Here is a 21,080-nt window from a genome sequence, read left to right on the forward strand (position 1 = left end):
TGTGTGTGTTGGGGACCTGGAATGGATATCAGGGACAGTATTTGTGTGTGTTAGGGACCTGGAATGCATATTAGGGACAGTACTATAAGTGTGTTGGGGACCTGGAATGGATGTTTAGAGACAGTATGTGTGTGTGTTGGGGACCTGGAATAGATATCAGGGACAGTATTTGGGTGTGTTGGGGACCTGGAATGCATATTAGGGACAGTACTATAAGTGTGTTGGGGACCTGGAATGCATATTAGGGACAGTACTATAAGTGTGTTGGGGACCTGGAATGGATGTCAGGGACAGTATGTATGTGTATTGGGGACCTGGAATAGATATCAGGGACAGTATTTGTGTGTGTTGGATGTACTGTGTACAACATTCGGATCTCCTGCTCATAATCAGGACTGTAGCTATTACAATGACAGGAGGCGCCCGCCCTTCCCCCTCCCATACAGGGAGTGTTCTCCCCTCTCTGTTTCCTTCCGGTATCACATCCTCTGAACATGGCAGCTGCCGGCCTCTGCTTCTTAGCAACAGGTAAGGATGACAGTCCTCCGGTCCATCGGGCGATCGGTGATCTGCAGGGGTGATCGGTGCTGGTCAGGGGTATGTGTGTCCATGGACAGTACTGATCGTGCTGTGTGTACCTCTCCATCAGACCTGGACTGTCACTTACCGCCTTGTCTTCTATTGCAGTCTCCTTGTCCCTGCTGGCCCCCACTTCTGCTTTTGTAGAGGATCTGGATGAGACGTAAGATTTCATTTATATTTGTATCTTATTGATGTCATTATGTGTGATGGCTGTTCTGCAGATGATCCCAGTGATCAGAGGATGCACACACTGGATCCTCCATTGATAAACAATAGCAGGCTTGTGGGGCTCATTCACACAATCTATGTCTGTGTCTGTGTACATTGTGATCATTATTATTATTATTACACAGGGTTTATATATCGCGCCAACAGTTTGCACAGCGCTTTACAATGATGCACGGTTACAATGGTGAAAGGGGGTGGTGGCATGTTGTCAGATAAGTTTAGCTGCACAAAAAATGCAGACCTGTTATACTGCTATAGAGCGCGCCTGAGCGCAGCGTTCACACGCCCAGATCGCTGCGACCACAGGATTCCCGCGCCAAGGATTCTCGCAACTGGAATGTGTGGGGCGTGCGATTAGCAGCCCATGTATATTAACATCAGCCACTGTTCGCGTATAACCGCACGTAAGATTTTGGTGTTGGAGTGATATGGCTGCAAACCTGCTAAATGGATTCACTTTTTTTGTTGCGCTGCAGGAACATGTGCGGTTTTACGTGCGTTCCTCCATTGCACAAATGTGAATTTAGGCCCCTTTCACACTTGTGTGACTTGTGACTGCAAAGTCGCGTGACAAGTCGCACCCCACGATTTCCAATGAGTACCGTTCATATCTGTGCGACTTCAAAGTAGTCCTTGCGCTACTTTGGTCCGACTTGGATGCAACTTGAGGCCCATAGACCTTGAGATTACACAGGCATTGCTTCAAGTCACGTGGCTTTCAGGTCGTACAAGTGTGAAAGGGGCCTTAGAGTGAAGGAGTGATGCTGGAGAAAGGGGAAGCAGTTGACTATAGTCATGTATTTTTATTCTGCATTAAAGCGGGGGTTCTCCCTAAATGTATTTATTTTTTCTAGCATCTCATTCAGCATAGTAGCGTGAGCTAAATCATGCCTTTGAATATTTTTTTGGCGCCGTACTCACTGTGTAATCGCGTACGAAAGTTTCCGGGGAATGGGCGTTCCTATTCAGAGGGCTCGTGATTGACGGCCGGCTATGGCGCGTCACGCTTCACGGAAATAGCCGAAATAGGTGTTTGCTCTTCACGGCGCCTGCGCAGTCAGCTCCGATGTCTGTGCGCAGGTGCCGTATAGCGCCGGGAAGAGCCGAGACCTACTCCGGCTATTTTCGTGAAGCGTGACGCGCCATAGCCTTCCGTCAATCACGAGCCCTCTGAATAGGAACGGCCATTCCCCGCGGGGAGTCGGAAATTTTACTACGCTATTAAACAGTGAGTACGGCGCCAACAAAAAATATAAAGGCATACTGTAGCTCGCGTTACTATGCTGAATGAGATGCTATAAAGTTGTTTTTAGGGTGAAACACCGCTTTAATATTAACCCCTTGGCGCCAGCTGCACGCAAATGTGCAACCTCTCGGCGGATGGGCCTTGGCGCAGACTGGCTGCATATTTACGTGAATTTGTGTAAATACAGTTACCGGGTGGCTAACGGAAAGTTCAGGGATCGAGAGCTTTCTGGTCATGTGACAGCCAATCACAGCGGTCACATGACTATAAGCCCCACCTCTTGGCATCCTAAACCACCTAAAAGGCTGGGAGGGGCTGGCGCCAAGAGGTTAAACCCCAAACCAATATTGTAATATATTGCATATCTAAAATTAGGGTTGTCCCGATACCACTTTTTTAGGACCGAGTACAATTACCAATACTTTTTTTCATGTACTCGCCGATACCGATACTTTTTTTTTTTTTAAATGCAGCCATGTGTCCCCCCCCCCCCAAATGCAGCCTTGTGCCTCCCCCCCCCAAATGCAGCCTTGTGTCTCCCCCCCAAATGCAGCCTTGTGTCTCCCCCCCCCCAAATGCAGCCTTGTGTCTCCCCCCCAAATGCAGCCTTGTGTCTCCCCCCCCCCAAATGCAGCCTTGTGCCTCCCCCCCCCAAATGCAGCCTTGTGTCTCCCCCCCAAATGCAGCCTTGTTTCTCCCCCCAAATGCAGCCTTGTGTCTCCCCCCCCCAAATGCAGCCTTGTGTCTCCCCCCCCCCCAAATGCAGCCTTGTGTCTCCCCCCCAAATGCAGCCTTGTGCCTCCCCCCCCCAAATGCAGCCTTGTGTCTCCCCCCCAAATGCCGCCTTGTGCCTCCCCCCCCCCCAAATGCAGCCTTGTGCCCCCCCCAAATGCAGCCTTGTGTCTCCCCCCCAAATGCAGCCTTGTGTCTCCCCCCCAAATGCAGCCTTGTGTCTCCCCCCCCCCAAATGCAGCCTTGTGTCTCCCCCCCCCCAAATGCAGCCTTGTGTCTCCCCCCCCCCAAATGCAGCCTTGTGTCTCCCCCCCCCCCAAATGCAGCCTTGTGTCTCCCCCCCCCCAAATGCAGCCTTGTGTCTCCCCCCCCCCAAATGCAGCCTTGTGTCTCCCCCCCCCCAAATGCAGCCTTGTGTCTCCCCCCCCCCAAAATGCAGCCTTGTGTCTCCCCCCCCCCAAATGCAGCCTTGTGTCTCCCCCCCCCCAAATGCAGCCTTGTGTCTCCCCCCCAAATGCAGCCTTGTGTCTCCCCCCCAAATGCAGCCTTGTGTCTCCCCCCCCCCCAAATGCAGCCTTGTGTCTCCCCCCCCCCAAATGCAGCCTTGTGTCTCCCCCCCCCCCAAATGCAGCCTTGTGTCTCCCCCCCCCAAATGCAGCCTTGTGTCTCCCCCCCCCCCAAATGCAGCCTTGTGTCTCCCCCCAAATGCAGCCTTGTGCCTCCCCCCCCCAAATGCAGCCTTGTGCCTCCCCCCCCCAAATGCAGCCTTGTGTCTCCCCCCCCCCCAAATGCAGCCTTGTGCCCCCCCCCCCAAATGCAGGCCTTGTGTCTCCCCCCCCCCAAATGCAGCCTTGTGTCTCCCCCCCCCCCAAATGCAGCCTTGTGTCTCCCCCCCCCCCAAATGCAGCCTTGTGTCTCCCCCCCCCAAATGCAGCCTTGTGTCTCCCCCCCCCAAATGCAGCCTTGTGTCTCCCCCCCCCAAATGCAGCCTTGTGTCTCCCCCCCCCCAAATGCAGCCTTGTGTCTCCCCCCCCAAATGCAGCCTTGTGTCTCCCCCCCCCCCAAATGCAGCCTTGTGTCCTCCCCCCCCCCCCAAATGCAGCCTTGTGTTACCTAAGCTATTCATCCAGTTAGCTTTAGCAATTCAGCTATTCAGCATTCCCACGCATTTTCTGCAGGAAATGCATTTTCGAGTTAGTTGTGTTGCCCTTCTCTGGACTCTCTCCAGTTCCAGTACATCCTTCCTGAGGACTGGTGACCAGAACTGGACGGCATACTTAAGATGCGACTGGACCAGAGTCTTGTAGAGTGGCAAAATTATAATTTTATCTCTCGAGTGAATCCCTTTTTTAATGCATGCCAGTATTGTGTTTGCTTTGCTTGCAGCAGCTTGGCATTGCATGCCATTGCTGAGCCTGTCATCTACTAGGACCCCCAGGTCATTTTCCATCCTTGATTCCCCAAGTGAGTAAATTGCATTCATGTTTTTGCCACCCAAATGCATTATTAAAATTTTTTCTACATTAAACCTCATTTGCCATGTAGTTGCCCACCCCATTAATTTGTTCAGATCGTCTTGTAAGGTTTCCACATCTTGCGTAGGAATTATTGCCCTGCTTAGCTTAGTATTGTCTGCAAATACGGAGATTGAGCCGTTTATCCCCATCCTCCATGTCGTTTATGAATGAATTAAACAGGATTGGTCACAGGACATATCCTAGGGGGACCCCACTTTCCACCCCAATCCAGTCAGAGTACTCACCATTTATCACCACCTTTTGGACTCGCCCTTGTAGCCAGTTTTCAGTCCACATCCTTCCCCCCTATGATTCAGACCTTGGTTTATACAGTAAACGTTTATGGGCAACTGTATTGCATGCCTTTGCAAAATCCAGATACACCACGTCTGCAGCCCTTCCTTTATCTAGATGGCAGCTCACTTCTTAGAAGGGAATACACAGAGATGAAACTAATCCTCTTGCATTGTACCTGTTTATCTGCAGCCCTCTCTTCTCTACCGCCATTCAAAGTGCAGCATTTATACATCTCCTCTAAGCTGCCAGAAATCAGGGGGCAGGGAGCTGAAGTTACACGCTGCAGATCTCAGTGAAAGCTTATTGGAGGGAAAGGACACCCCCCCCCCCCTTCACAAAGCACACAGAAAAAGCTGAGGCTGTCCATCACAGGCTGTGTGCTGTCATCTTGTTTTCTCTTGGTGTCAGGGAAAACTTGTCAGAAGTGAGTGCAGATAGCAGAGGAACGGGAACAGAGAAAAAAAGACACTTGCTCTGGTTTGAGACAAGTACACACTATAGAGGGATATACTTTTTCATATCTCATGTCTGAGGTTTACCACCATTTTAAACGCTTCCTTTCTGCCATACGTACATATACAGCATGTCCCCGAACATGACGGATGATATCTCAGTTTGATCAGATGGTTTGGAGGCTAGAGAAGAGATCTGGGGTCTAAAGACCGTAGATTTCTTCATAAAGAGGACCTGTCACGAAGTTTGCCATCACAAGGCATTTTGTGCAACAAAGTTCAATCATGCATAAATGCACACACATATATGTAAATGGTGATCGGACCACACGTGAGGTATCGCTATGAGAGAGAGAGCAATAATTCTAGTGCCAGTCCTCCTGCGTAACTCATAGCTGGTAACCTGTAAAGGCTTTAAAGCATCGCCTATGGAGATTTTCAGGTGCGGTAGTTTGTCACCGGTCCATGGGCGTATGCAATTTTTGCAATTTTAAAGTATGACATGTTGGGTATCTATTTAATCGTTGTACCATCATCTTTAATATGTTACCAAATTATTGGGTATGATTTTGTGTTTGTGTTCACTAAACTAATTTAATTGTATTTTTTCCTGAAATTGTCCTTTTGATAAATTGCTGCACAAATATCGTGCAAAAAACAAAAACAAAATTGCAACACCCACCATTTTATCCTCCAGGGTCTCTGCTTAAAAAAAAAATATTATATATATATATATATATATATATATATATATATATATATATATATATATATATATATATATATATATATCTAGCTAGATTCATAGAGAGTTACGCCGGCGTATCAGTAGATACGCAGTCGTAACTCTGAATCTACGCCGTCGTAAATTTAAGCGTATTCTGGAAACCAGATACGCTTAAATTAGGCTAAGATACGAGCGGCGTAAGTCTCCTACGCCGTCGTATCTTAGGGTGCATATTTACGCTGGCCGCTAGGTGGCGCTTCCGTCGATTTCAGCGTAGAATATGCAAATGAGCTGGATACGCCCATTCAGAAACGTACGTGCGCCCGGCGAATTTTTTTACGTCGCTTGCGTAAGGCTTTTTCCGGCGTAACGTTACTCCTGCTATATGAGGCATAGCCAATGTTAAGTATGGACGTCGGGCAAGCGTTGAATTTTGCGTAAGTCGTTCGCGAATAGGGCTTTGCGTAAATTACGTTCACGTCGAAAGCATTGACTATTTGCGACGTGATTAGGAGCATGCGCACTGGGATACGTTCACGGACAGCGCATGCGCCTTTCGTTAGAGACGTCATTTACTTGGGGTCATGTTTTATTTACATAAAACACGCCCAACTCTTCTCAATTTGAATTCGGCATGCTTACGCCGGCAGATTTATGCTACGCCGCCGTAACTTAGGGCGCAGGTTCTTTGTGAATCCAGCCCCAGCCTCACTAAGTTACGGCGGCGTAGCGTATCTGAGATACGCTACGCCCACACAAACTTACGGCAGGCTACAGTAGGTGTTTGTGATATTGTGCTTTTAGCACGACAGCGTCGCGCTGATACTCGGCGACAGGGTGCCGAGATCTCCCCGACACCTCGCACTCACTGGAATAGTGACAGCACATCCCAGCAAGCGCGTCATAGAAGCGACGGGAGATCCGACTTGGATTCCCGCCAATTCTACACGTGTGCGGCGTTTGTTATGAATCCTGAGGGGGAAGTCCCCGCCGGATTTTAAATAAAAATCCGGCATGGGTCCCCCCCTCAGGAGCATACCGGGCCCTTAGGTCTGTTATGGGTTGTAAGGAGAGCCCCCCTACGCCGAAAAAAACGGCGTAGGGGGTCCCCCTACAATCCATACCAGACCCGTATCCAAAGCACGCTACCCGGCCAGCCAGGAAGGGAGTGGGGACGAGCGAGCGCCCCCCCCCCCTCCTGAGCCGTACCAGGCTGCATGCCCTCAACATGGGGGGGTTGGGTGCTCTGGGGCAGGGGGGCGCACTGCGGCCCCCCCACCTTTAGAGCACCCTGTCCCCATGTTGATGAGGACAGGGCCCCTTCCCGACAACCCTGGCCGTTGGTTGTCGGGGTATGCGGGCGGGAGGCTTATCGGAATCTGGGAGCCCCCTTTAATAAGGGGGCCCCCAGATACCGGCCCCCCACCCTAAGTGAATGAGTATGGGGTACATCGTACCCCTACCCATTCACCTGCAAGAAAAGTGGTAAAAACACAAATAAACCACACAGGGTATTAAAATATTTTATTTTTCTGCTCCGGAGGCCTCCCCTGTCTTCTTTATTAGCTCTTTTACCAGGGGAGGCTTCTTCTTTGACGTCTTCGGTGGGTGGGGGCCGCCGTCTGGTTCTCTTCCACCGCCGGGGGGGGGGTCGCTTTTAAAAAAGCCCCCACCCCCCGGCGGGTTTCCTCCGGCGTCTTCGGCGGGGCTCTTCTTCTTCCGCTATCCCGACGGGTCTTCTCAACTCTCCGGGGGTCTCCTTCTGTCTTCGCCGCTCTCCGCTCTTGACTCGGCGCACCCCGGTTCTTCGTCTCGCTGTCCGGTGTCTTCTTCCGTTCTGTACGTCTTCTCCTTCCGTGCTGTGATGAGTTCTTCTTCCGCGCTGTGACGTCATGTTCTTCACTTCTCTTCTTCTCCCGATGTTGACTCGCCGGTCCTCCTCGCTGAAATGACGGATGCGCGCCTTGCATCGGACCTATATAGGCCTCACAGTCCCATCATGCTCTGTACCTACCCATGTGATACCTACCCACGTGGTAGGTATCACATGGGTAGGTACAGAGCATGATGGGACTGTGAGGCCTATATAGGTCCGATGCAAGGCGCGCATCCGTCATTTCAGCGAGGAGGACCGGCGAGTCAACATCGGGAGAAGAAGAGAAGTGAAGAACATGACGTCACAGCGCGGAAGAAGAACTCATCACAGCACGGAAGGAGAAGACGTACAGAACGGAAGAAGACACCGGACAGCGAGACGAAGAACCGGGGTGCGCCGAGTCAAGAGCGGAGAGCGGCGAAGACAGAAGGAGACCCCCGGAGAGTTGAGAAGACCCGTCGGGATAGCGGAAGAAGAAGAGCCCCGCCGAAGACGCCGGAGGAAACCCGCCGGGGGGTGGGGGCTTTTTTAAAAGCGACCCCCCCCGGCGGTGGAAGAGAACCAGACGGCGGCCCCTACTCACCCGAAGACGTCAAAGAAGAAGCCTCCCCTGGTAAAAGAGCTAATAAAGAAGACAGGGGAGGCCTCCGGAGCAGAAAAATAAAATATTTTAATACCCTGTGTGGTTTATTTGTGTTTTTACCACTTTTCTTGCAGGTGAATGGGTAGGGGTACGATGTACCCCATACTCATTCACTTAGGGTGGGGGGCCGGTATCTGGGGGCCCCCTTATTAAAGGGGGCTCCCAGATTCCGATAAGCCTCCCGCCCGCATACCCCGACAACCAACGGCCAGGGTTGTCGGGAAGGGGCCCTGTCCTCATCAACATGGGGACAGGGTGCTCTGAGGTGGGGGGGCCGCAGTGCGCCCCCCTGCCCCAGAGCACCCAACCCCCCCATGTTGAGGGCATGCAGCCTGGTACGGCTCAGGAGGGGGGGGGGGGGGGCGCTCGCTCGTCCCCACTCCCTTCCTGGCTGGCCGGGTAGCGTGCTTTGGATACGGGTCTGGTATGGATTGTAGGGGGACCCCCTACGCCGTTTTTTCGGCGTAGGGGGGGCTCTCCTTACAACCCATAACAGACCTAAGGGCCCGGTATGCTCCTGAGGGGGGGACCCATGCCGGATTTTTATTTAAAATCCGGCGGGGACTTCCCCCTCAGGATTCATAACAAACGCCGCACACGTGTAGAATTGGCGGGAATCCAAGTCGGATCTCCCGTCGCTTCTATGACGGCTCTGTCTCCATCGCGGCAAGCCAGCTCGGCGCTGGCTCCCGCGATGGGGCTCGTAGGTGCTCAATCTCTTCGAGAAAGAGAGCGAGATTGACACAAAATCGGGTTCACCTACTGTATATGAATCTAGCCCATAATGTTTGGGGATTCTAAGTAATTTTCTACTAAAAAAAATGCAGTGATTTTTACATGTATGAGAAAAATGTCAGATTATGCCTGAACTGGAAGTGGTTAAAAAAAATAAAAATAATGATTTTTTGTTGCAGCGTCTGCTTTGTATATGTGTTTAGTACATTGCTAAACATGGCTGACATTTTCTGATGAGCTGAGCATGCTGAATAGCCCAGTGTGATCTCCTGGTATCAGGGGAAATCTTTCTCTGGGGGATTTATAATGTGCGCTTCATTGCGTAGCCATCAGATTATTGGCTCAGTGGAACGCAGACTAAGCTATGACAGTATACTGTAAAGTCATGAGTCGGAACAAAACGTGGTGGAGGAAAAGACGTGCTCTGTTTATGTAGGACTTCCATTGACATTGTTGCAGTGATGGCAGCTTTCCTTGGGAAGTGACGAAACTGGGCGACATAATAAAAACAATGATGATTTGCTATGTCAGGGCCAGGCACGGGAAGGTATGGGAAGGCTCGGGTCTGGGAGTATTGCTCCGGGGAGTTTGTGTTGCAATAATGGCATAGAGTTTCAAAGCAGTGGGAGTTGATTGTAGTAATTTTAGTGCACTAAGAATCCTGGCTTCTATTCCTGTCATTAGCTATCCATTCTTCCAAAAAAAATTGGGGTGAAAAACACACTCGAACATGTGCATGACATAAACACAGTTATCTTTGTTTAAAGCCCAGCTCTAGAAATAACTATTTGTTTTTTTTTTTAAAAAAGGGGGGAATATAGAGAAAAAACAGGGTTTATACACATGGCTGTATAAAATTATGGCAACCAGTACACAGGATGTTGTTGCCCACAAGATCCTGCATAAAAAGTGGTCTGTACGCATGTAATAGCTTGCATGTATACCACATTACCATGTAAATGGCTCTCGTAGAAACTGCCTAGCATCCTCCTCTTGCTACACCTACATCCCCAACTGATAGGACGCAGGTAGCTTGCCAGGGAAGACACCTAGTGCCCTCCATAGCTAGAACACCTGGCATCTTTCACTAATAGGACACATGTGGCTTCCCAAAGGAGCCACCCTGCATCCACTTTTGCTAGGACACAAGCATCCTCTGCTGTTGTTGCACAGGTGACTTCCCAAGGAGAAGCCACCTTGCATCTCCCTTTGCTAGGACTCCACGGATCCCCCACTGATAGGACACAGGTGGCATTTCAAGTCCTCCTTTGCTAGGACACCATAGACCCACCCCCCACCCCCACCCACACTAATAGGATGCAGGTGGCTTCCTTGGGATCCTCTTTTGCTAGGACATAAAGCATCCCCCACTGATAGTACACAGGTGGCTTCCCAAAGAAGCCACCTTGCATCCTCCTTTGCTAGGACACATAGGCATCCTCCACTAATAGGACACAAGTGACTTCCCAAGGAAGCCACCTTGCGTCTCCCTTTGCTAGGACACATAGGCATCCTCCACTAATAGGACAGCTGACTTTCCAAGGAAGCCACCTTGCGTCTCCCTTTGCTAGGACTCCATGGATCCCCCACTGATAGGACACAGGTGTCATTTCAAGTCCTCCTTTGCTAGGACACCAAGCATCCTCCACTGATGTGACTCAGGTGGCTTCCTTGGTAAACCACCTTGTGTCCTCCTTTGCTAGGACACCAAGCATCCTCCACTGATGTGACTCAGATGGCTTCCTTGGGAAGCCACCTTGTGTCCTCCTTTGCTAGGACACCAAGCATCCTCCACTGATGGGACTCAGATGGCTTCCTTGGGAAGCCACCTTGTGTCCACCTTTGCTAGGACACCAAGCATCCTCCACTGATGTGACTCAGGTGGCTTCCTTGGCTTCCGTGGCTTCCTTGGGAAGCCACCTTGTGTCCTCCTTTGCTAGGACACCAAGCATCCTCCACTGATGTGACTCAGGTGGCTTCCTTGGGAAGCCACCTTGTGTCCTTTGCTAGGCCACCAAGCATCCTCCACTGATGTGACTCAGGTGGCTTTCTTGGGAAGCCACCTTGTGTCCTCCTTTGCTAGGACACCAAGCATCCTCCACTGATGTGACTCAGGTGGCTTCCTTGGGAAGCCACCTTGCATCCTCCTTTGCTAGTACACCAAGCATCCTCCACTGATAGGACGCCTGTGGCTTCCCAAGGAATCCACCTTGCATCCTCCTTTGCTAGTACACCAAGCATCCTCCACTGATAGGACGCCTGTGGCTTCCCAAGGAATCCACCTTGCATCCTCCTTTGCTAGTACACCAATCATCCTCCACTGATAGGACGCCTGTGGCTTCCCAAGGAATCCACCTTGCATCCCCTATTGCTAGGACACATAGGCATCCTCCACTAATAGGACACAGGTGACTTCCCAAGGAAGCCACCTTGCGTCTCCCTTTGCTAGGACTCCATGGATCCCCCACTGATGGGACACAGGTGGCATTTCTAGTCGTCCTTTGCTAGGACACCAAGCATACTCCACTGATGTGACTCAGGTGGCTTCCTTGGGAAACCACCTTGTGTCCTCCTTTGCTAGGACACCAAGCATCCTCCACTGATGGGACTCAGTTGACTTCCCAAGGAATCCACCTTGTGTCCTCTATTGCTAGGACACAGACAGCTTGTGCTGCCTAGAGTCCTACAAATTCCAGGATTCAGGTGGCTCTTGTACTCCACTAGAGTGTATTTGCACAAGCGCAAACATTTACGTGTATACATTGTGAAATATGGTACATACACAGGACCTTTGTTTGTTTTTCATTTTTTTTTTATGAATCTGAATGCAGTGCACATTTACTGATCTTTACGAGTATGTGTGCATAAGCCCTTTCAGATTTTTAATTTGGGAAATACACATCACTTATTCTGGTGATACATTCTGTCAAAGGGCAGGAAGATAACCCCCCCCAATGGGTACACAAACTTATTTTTTATAGAGGTTCTAATACTTTTCCGCTGTAAAGCGTCAAGCTTTAAATGAGAGCAGTGCATTAAAAGTACTATTTTAATATACTTATCATAAGTAATTTATACTTATGGTTACCAGGCAACAGATATCATCTCATACCTCTTGCCTTCATGTCCCCTGTGATTTGATAGCCGGGTCCAGAGTAAACCTTTGTTTATATTCAGCTTGCTTGCAGCACAGTAACTGCATACGGATGAAAACCGGGAGACTTCTCCAGTTCATATTTATATAGCACGTTTGATGATTTTCATTTGGTGGGTTGTTTGCAGGTCAAAACCTAGGGTTGCACCGATACCACTTTTTTAGGACCAAGTACCGATACTTTTTTTTTTTTTTAAGTACTCACTGATTCTGATTTTTGTCGTGTCACAGTTTTCAAAGCACAATACAGACTAATGATATCTTCTTTATAATTATGAACAGTAACTTAAGATATTATAAAAGAATAAAACAGATTAATATGCTTGTTACAAAGTTGTAAAAACTTAGAAATTTCACAGAGCATGTTTATAAATAAAAAAATTACAAATACAATAAAATATATTAAAGCGGGGGTTCACCCGAAAAACACATTTTTAACATTAGATTGAGGCTAATTGTGGGAAGCACAATCGGGTGTTTTTTTTTTTTTGTTAAATCAATGCAGTACATACCCTTTTAGAGATAGATGTTCTCCGCGGCTTCCGGGTATGATCTTCGGGACTGGGCGTTCCTATTTGATTGACAGCCTTCCGACCGTCGCATACAGCGCGTCACGAGTTGCCGAAAGTAGGCGAACGTCGGTGCGCAGGCGCCGTATAGAGCCGCACCGGCGTCCGGCTTCTTTCAGCAACTCGTGACGTGCTGTATGCGACGGTCGGAAGGCTGTCCATCAAATAGGAACGCCCAGTCCCGAAGATCATACCCAGAAGCCGCGGAGAACATCTATCTCTAAAACGGTATGTACTGCATTGATTTAAAAAAAAACACCCGATTGTGCTTCCCACAATTAGCCTCAATCTAATGTTAAAAAATTTTTTTCGGGTGAACCCCCGCTTTAATAACAACAACAACAACAACAACAATACATAACAAATATAAAACCACAACCAACCAAAAGTGAAAAACAGTAAAAAATATATGCACTGTTTAATCATGGGGAGCAACACTATTGGGCTAGATGGCGACGGCCATCTTGGTACACCCCACAGTCGCCCGCAGTAAGCCTACAATCAGAAGGCAGCGGCGGACATCTTGTTACACCCAGCCAGGTCTTGAATTTCTGACGTATTTTAGCAGTAAACTGAGCTTGTATAGTGAAATACAGAATTTTTAAATCTGTGAGACTGTTTTGATGTTGAACTTTAAAAGCAGCAGTGCTCTGTCTGATTAGCAGGCTTGCTGCTGCTTTTCAACTTCACAATCAAAACAGTCTCATGAATTTTAAAATTCATATTTCACTATATGGGCTGGGTGTAACAAGATGTCCGCTGCCGCCTTCTGACTGTAGGCCGAGTGCGGGGTGTACCAAGATGGGCGTTGTGGTGTTTTGATGAAATGTCACTTCCGTTGCTGAATCTGACGGGCTGTCGATCCTGACAGAACACTGGCATATTTGTCTTGGGAAGACATAGTGGCTGTGGCCCGGCCCCAGCCTGCTTACCTGCCAGATGCCAGTGTGAATGTTGATGCAGACTCCTTCTGTCTTCTCTCCACCCACTGACTTCCGGGAATGAGCAATGATGCCTCCAACTCCCTCATTTCTTCGTTCCTGGAGGACAGCTGAAGAGCTGGAGGGATCGGATTAAGCATCGGAGCATTTGCATGAGTACAAGTAGTCATGCAAATGCTCGGTATGGGCACCGTTGCTACCATCGGTATCGGTGCAACCCTATAAAAAACCCTCTCAAGCACTATAACACTGGCAATTTCATATGCATTCTAGCTACTTGTACAAGCCTTCTATCTCAAGCTATTTACTATTCAAATATTATTAATAATATATTTTTTTCTGTATTTTGTTTATCTAGTTTCAAAGAAACCCGACAAGATGACATCTGGCTTGTGGATGTAAGTATTTTCTTCTACCGATTTGGTAACGTTGTGTTTGTGTGTTCGGCCATATCGACCTTGAAGTCCTAAAAACTGCACAGTTATAAAGTGGTATGCATGTCTAGGTGTTTGCATGTCTGTTCAGCGTTGGACAATTTGAATGAAAAAAAATCTAAAAAGGAATGTTTAGAAATCAGTTTTCTGTTGCTTGACCAGAATTTAAAACAGGTTGAAAAAGTATTCCCAGACACAATCAGTTCTTATGCCGCGTACACACGAACGTTTTTAATGTCATGGAAAAAAACAATGTTTTTCTCTACGTGATTCTTGTCAAGCCTGCCTTGCGCCCACATGATTGTGGAAAAAAAAATGCCCTCGCAAAGCGCGGTGACGTACAACACGTATTACGGCACTATAAAGGTGAAGTTCCATTCGGATGGCGCCACCCTTTGGGCTGCTTTTGCTAATTTTGTGTTAGTAAAAGTTTGGTGAGAGACGATTCGCGCTTTTCAGTCTTCGTGCTTTTCAGTCTGTTACAGCGTGATGAATGTGCTATCTGCATTACAAACGCTAGTTTTACCAGAACATGTGCTCCTTCTCATAACTTGCTTCTGAGTATGCGCTTTTTTTTACCGTCAAAGCCTACACACGACCGGCGAGAAAAATTAGAGCATGTTCTAAATTTTTAATGCCCATTTTTCACGTTGAGAAAAATGCGCTAGAGCCCACACACAATCGTTTTTAATGACCAATTTAAAAAATTGCATTTTTCTCGTGTCGTGTGTATGCGGCATTATATCTGAATCCGAAAACAAAAATGACTTTACCTTAACCCTAAACCTCATGTGTCTATATGCCCTGCCTCCTCTTCTCCCATCCCTCTCTTTAAAGTGGAGTTCCACTCATAAATATAACATTACATCAGTAGTTTTAAAAAGATGTCATTAGTCCTTTACGAAAACTTTTTTTTTTTTTTAGATGCCTTCAAAGTGTTGTTGCTAGGCAGAATCGTTAATCTTCCCACTTCCTGCACCTAGGTGCTTAATGCTTCCTAACCTACACCGCACAGACTCCTGGGAATGTAGTGTGTGTAACTTTCCAGGAGTCTGTGCAATCCCCAGTCTCAAAGAATCATGTGACTTGGACAGCACAGATGCTGAAACCTGATCTGACACTGCTTGTGCAGCACTGAGAATGTGCGAGATCTGCAAGGCTGAAATCCAGGAAGTCATACAGTCTGGCTTCATGATGCCCACACTTAAGATGGCCCCAGTCAATTTCTATTTTATAAAGTGTCTAAATGCTGTAACAACCTAACCAAACGGACCTTAGTTTACAGACTAACTTTACTAGAATACATTAACCTTGTGTATTACAGGGGTATTTATATTTAAAAAGTGAAATTGTGGCCGGAACTCCGCTTTAAATTGCATATTTGTTTATTTATTTTATTAAAACGTCTGTTGTGCTGCTGCACCAGCACTTGTGCACTTCGTGCCTAGGTGATAATGATGTCTGGGTCGCCCCTCCCAATTTCTGTGCATACAAAGATGTATTGCAGGGCTTTAGCTCCTGATAGCCCAGCAGTATTTATGCACTTGCGGGATTCTGTAAGTACGGGAGTCCAAAAACTTCCCCCAGGAAAGTATCCTGTGTGTGCCAAAGGGCTCTGCCATGACCCAGCATTCGGGTAGAGCCTTTTGGCACATCTGCACATGTGCCATAATAGTAGAGCCGGAAGGAAGGGGTGGGGGGGGAAGCACACAGACGGAAGAAAAAATGTTCCTCTTTAAAATGTGTGTGTGCTTCATCTTTCTGGTGAAGTTATTTTATCCACAGTGTGACAGTGAAGTTCTCACGTCATGTCTCAGAATCAGCACTTGGATTACATGCATTGAACATGTTATTTGTATGTGCACACGACCACAAGAGAGCCATACAGCGTATATTCAGGCTTTAAAGATACATTTTTGTTTTTTTTTCACCCATCATACTTGCCTAGATGAATGCAGCATGGGTCTGATGCTGCATCTGCCCCCTGGGGGCCTCTTCACTTAGAACCGAGCGATCGAACACCGCCAGTGGCTCGGTTCTCACAGCTCCCTGAGCAGAGAGCTGCTGACTGTCAATCGGCATCTCTCTGCTCTGCTCCTCCAAGCTCACTGGAGCACTTACCTGTGGGGGAGTGGCCATCTCAGGCTCTCAGCGGCTCACTGAGAGGCTGAGACGGGTATCGGTCCAGGCACCTGGCGGATCCAGACATCCATTGTCGGGATGACGCAGTGCCTGTACTGACATTCAGGCCACTCTCTGCTGTAAACAGGTCACAGGAGTGCAAAACGAATTGCACTCCTGTGATTCAGAGGAGAAGTACAGTATAGCCACATGAGTCTAGGCTGGACTTCTCCTTTAATTCTCTTTCCAGGGGGTCACATGGGCTGCATAGAGCTTGCTATCAGGAGCTTGTCAAAATCCCAGCCAGGCTGAAATTTACTGTGGCTGAACGCTGATTTTCACTCTTCTGATCAGTACTTGCGTGCAGGGATGTATGCGCTTGTGCATACAAATAATGCTTAGTTGTGTGTATATCTGCGTACAGCCAAAGAGTATTGTAGCCTGCCATTGATTTTGACAAAAACCTGCACTGGGAGACATTCACAAGTTTTCACTGCTTTTGAAAATGCTGGTTCCGGAGCTGATCATCCTGACCCATTTTCTTTAGGGCCCATCCACACTTTTACAGATGGGATTTCCAATAGATAAATTATAAGACATGAATATATTTTTTACCCCACTATTACGGATGGTATGGGCGGTGTGGCGAGCTGCTCTGCGTTGGGGTGTCATTCACAATGATGCACTGGCTCCGAAATGATGGAAGCCAGGTGATCGATATGTCAGCCAGGTGCCTGGCATTTTCAGAAGAAGATAAACAGTGGCCACTTGCTGGTCTCTCTTAGTCGGGGTTCTTTTAAAGTGTCACTAAACGCTCATTCTAAAAATAATATTGATTTAATATAATCTGCAAATTCATTTCACATAGTGTTGTTTGAGTTCACAAATGTTCTCTCCGCATTCCCCCACTTCAGCCGTTTTTACCTTCATTTTTGCTTTGACTGGTACAAGAAAAGCACATATATTACAATCGCCAGCACTGCTCTCCCCAAGCTGCAAATCTCAATCAACACAGCTACTGATACTACTGCGCATGCGTGTGAATTTTCATATACACAGGCTGGGGCTTTGTAGGAAGTGATAGGTTCTAAGGGCCAGATTCACAAATGAGATACGACGGTGTTTCTCTGTTTCTATCTATGCGACTGATTCATAGAATCAGTTATGCATAGATATTCCTAAGATCCGACAGGTGTAATTGTTTTACACTGTCGGATCTTAGGATGCAGTACCGCGGCCGCCGCTGGGGGGAGTTTGCGTCGTAAACCAGCGCCGGGTATGCTAATTGGGAGTTACGGCGGATCCACGACGGTTTTTCGCGTTCGCTACGTCGCCTCTAGTCTAGTTTCCCGTCACAAAGTTAGTCGTTTTTTTTGGTGCCCTAACTTTAGTCAGCAAGCGTATTGCTGTCTAAAGTATGGCCGTCGTTCCCGCGTCGAAATTTAAAAATCAACGTCGTTTGCGTCATGTGATTGGCTGTCACAGTGGTCACGTGATTGAAAAGTTCCTGATCCCAAGTATGCATCAGGAGGTTATCGATCCCTGACGGTTACCATGCGGATGAGGTTAGTGAAGGAGGACTGCACTAAGGTACCTTTACAACCCCTTTAATGCCCACATGCTGTACATATGTATCACTGGGCGGCCGATGTTTCTGTGCTGAGCGTGCACTTACTGTGTGCTTCCAGCAAAGATAGGTAGCTGGTGGGACTGGCTCCTAATCATGTGACCACTGTAACAGCCAATCACAGTGGCCACATGATTGCCGATCCCTCCCGTTGCCCGGGCGTACAGATGTTGTTAATGGGGAAAAATTGTACCTTTTACAAGCTCTTTCGTTATGTTTCCGCACATACCGTATTTATCGGCGTATACCGCGCACTATTTTGCCCTGAAAATCAGGGCAAAATGGTGGGTGCACGGTATACTCCGATACCCGCTTTCCCGCACTCAATTTGAATACTGCGCCGGCATATACCGAGCGCAGTACACTCGTGTATCTTCGGGCAGTTTCGGCGCCTCTCGCGCTCACGTCCTGGACGTACAGGACGTCACCACGAGAGTAGCCGAGCCTGCCCGACGATACACGAGTGTACTGCGCTCGGTATATGTCGGAGCAGTATTCAAACTCGGCGCGGCAAGGACGCCGGACCCGACGAAGAGGACACCCGAAGCCGCAGACGGACGCCGGACCCGACGAGGCCGCCGCGCAAGACACCAAAACTGTAAGTACAAAAAAATCTTTTTTTCCACAGGAATCCGGGTCAAGTTTAGGGGTGCGCGCTATACCCCGGTAAATACGGTATGTGTTACACGGGTTGCCACCGATTTAATATGATATTTTTGATATTGGGTTTAGTGAAACAATCATCTAAAAAGTATACAAATCTTACTCTGCAGTAACAAAAGGTAAAGAGGACTCTCCACCATCCAAGCGTATCTTCCATTAGTACCAGTTGGGTCTAGTCTCTAAGCGCCTCTTCTCCGTGTTCTGAAAGGCATATAGAATACAGCCGAGTAAATTAGAAGTGATTGTGTACATGGAAAATATCGCCCAATTGTGCTGTGAAATTAAAAAGGAACTCTTGCCGGGGACATTACTGTTTTTATTGATTTTCTGTAGATTTCATTCCCCAAGTTCTACACAAACAACTTGCGATTGCCAATATGCCTTAATCCCGTAATGAGTACAAACCGAAGGGATTGAGAAGAATGGAATTTGTTCAGCTGCAGATTTCTTTACAATTTGTTGTTAAAACATTTATCTGGAACTTAAAACTAAGATTGATTAAAGCGTTTTTTTGAGAATTCCAGCTGTTGTTGGCACTTATCTTATATAGATCTGCTTTGATTACCGCTATGATACAGCAAAAAGAAGTGCATGTGTTGGCAGAAATGTCGGCTCAGGGAAATGAAACCCAGCGGGAGGCTGATGGCATTTTTCTTACAAGAAAGGCTCATGTTATTATTTTCTAACAAATAGAGGTAATGCGTTTAATAAAAATCTTTATTTTATTTTATTTTTGTATTTTGACGCAGCTTAAAGCGGGAGTTCACCCATTTGTTAAAAAAAAAAATTTCTCCCCTTAGATTCCTGCTCGTTCGGTCTAGGGGAATCGGCTATTTGTATTAAAATATGAGCAGTACTTACCCGTTTTCGAGCTGCATCTTCTTCCGTCGCTTCCGGGTATGGGTCTTCGGGAGCGGGCGTTCCTTCTTGATTGACATTCTTCCGAGAGGCTTCCGACGGTCGCATCCATCGCGTCACTCGTACCCGAAAGAAGCCGAACGTCGGTGCGGCTCTATACTGCGCCTGCGCACCGACGTTCGGCTTCTTTCGGAAAATCGTGACGCGATGGATGCGACCGTCGGAAGCCTCTCGGAAGACTGTCAATCAAGAAGGAACGCCCATTCCCGAAGCCCATACCCGGAAGCGACGGAGAGGATGCATCTCGTAAACGGGTAAGTACTGCACATATTTTAAAACAAATTGCTGATTCCCCTAGAGAAAACGAGCAGGAATCTAAGGGGGAAAAGTGCCCTCTAAGGGTGAACCCCCGCTTTAAAGTGGTTGTAAACTTTGGACATTAAAATATGAGCAAAGCATATCCCTTTATATAGCCGGATTCAGGTATGGGAGCCTAACGTTAGGCAGGCGTAGCGTATCGCATATACGCTACGCCGCCGTAAGTTAGAGAGGCAAGTGCTGTATTCACAAAGCACTTGCGTCCTAAGTTACGGCGGCGTAGCGTAAATGTGCCGGCCTAAATGCGCCTAATTCAAATTGTGAAGAGGTGGGCGTGTTTTATGCTAATGAATCGTGACCCAACGTGATTGACGTTTTTTACGAACGGCGCATGCACCGCCTGTGGACATATCCCAGTGCGCATGCTCCAAATTACGCCGCAAAGACTTATTGGTTTCGATGTGAATGACCCCCAGCCCCATTCACAGACGACTTACGCAAACAACGTAAAAATTTCAACATTTGACGCGGGACCGACGTCCATACTTGACATTGGCTAGGCCAGCTTTTTGTTGGACTAACTTTACGCCTGAAAACGCCTTACGTAAACGGCGTATCTTTACTGCGACGGGCAAGCGTACGTTCATGAATAGGCGTATCTCGCTTATTTACGCATTCTAGGCGTAAATCAGCGTACACGCCCCTAGCGGCCGGCCTAAATAGAAAGCTAAGATACGACGGCGCCCGCCGTTGTATCTTAGCTAGATTTAAGTGTATCTCAATTTGAGAATACACTTAAATTTAGGACGGCGCAGATTCAGAGTTACGACGGCGTATCTACTGATACGCCGGCGTAAACCTCTCTAAATCTGGCTTATAGTGTGTACTTGTCTCAATTAAGAGCACTAAGTGTCATCTCTGTCTCCTGCTATCAGCATGAGTCACGTCTGACAAGTTTTCCTGACACCAAGAGAAAAATGGTGACAGGGGAGGGACACTCCAGCCTGTGATTGACAGCCTCAGCTTTTTCTGTGTGAGGGGGGGCATGTCCCTTTCCTCCAATCAGCTTTCACTGAGATCTGCAGAGTGTAACTCTGTAACCTCCAGCTGATTGACGGTCTCAGTTCTGTTCCTGTGTGCTGTGTGAAAGGGGGTTTGTCCCTTTCCTCCAATCGGCTCTCGGAGCTGTCCTCACTGAGCTCTGTAGAGTGTAATTTCTGCTCCCCCTCCCCTTTTTTTCTAAACACTCAGATAAGATTGATAAATTCAGCCATTGGACAGATGTGGAGAGGGCTATAGATAAACACGTACAACTTCTGTAAGAGGATTTGTTTCAGGTGGCCTCCAGTCGCATCACTGG

At 48.0% G+C, this 21,080-nt stretch overlaps 1 protein-coding gene across 2 annotated transcripts in view; it reads left to right on the top strand.

Annotated features, from left to right (window-relative positions):
- The first annotated feature begins 423 nt into the window (after nt 1–423).
- Nucleotides 424–21,080, top strand: part of TMX3 (thioredoxin related transmembrane protein 3) — a 121,085-nt gene continuing 100,428 nt past the window's right edge. Inside the window, exons 1-3 of one of the 2 annotated variants that reach the window (XM_040353905.1) lie at nt 424–528; nt 688–742; nt 14,058–14,097. In XM_040353905.1, coding sequence (XP_040209839.1) covers nt 495–528; nt 688–742; nt 14,058–14,097 — 129 coding nt within the window. In that variant the 5' untranslated portion in view covers nt 424–494. Of the gene's footprint in view, nt 598–687; nt 743–14,057; nt 14,098–21,080 lie in introns of both variants that reach the window. The other variant, XM_040353906.1, reaches the window with a different exon arrangement.

Source organism: Rana temporaria, chromosome 5 (assembly GCF_905171775.1).
Source record: "Rana temporaria chromosome 5, aRanTem1.1, whole genome shotgun sequence".
In the NCBI taxonomy this organism is placed as follows: Eukaryota; Metazoa; Chordata; class Amphibia; order Anura; family Ranidae; genus Rana; species Rana temporaria.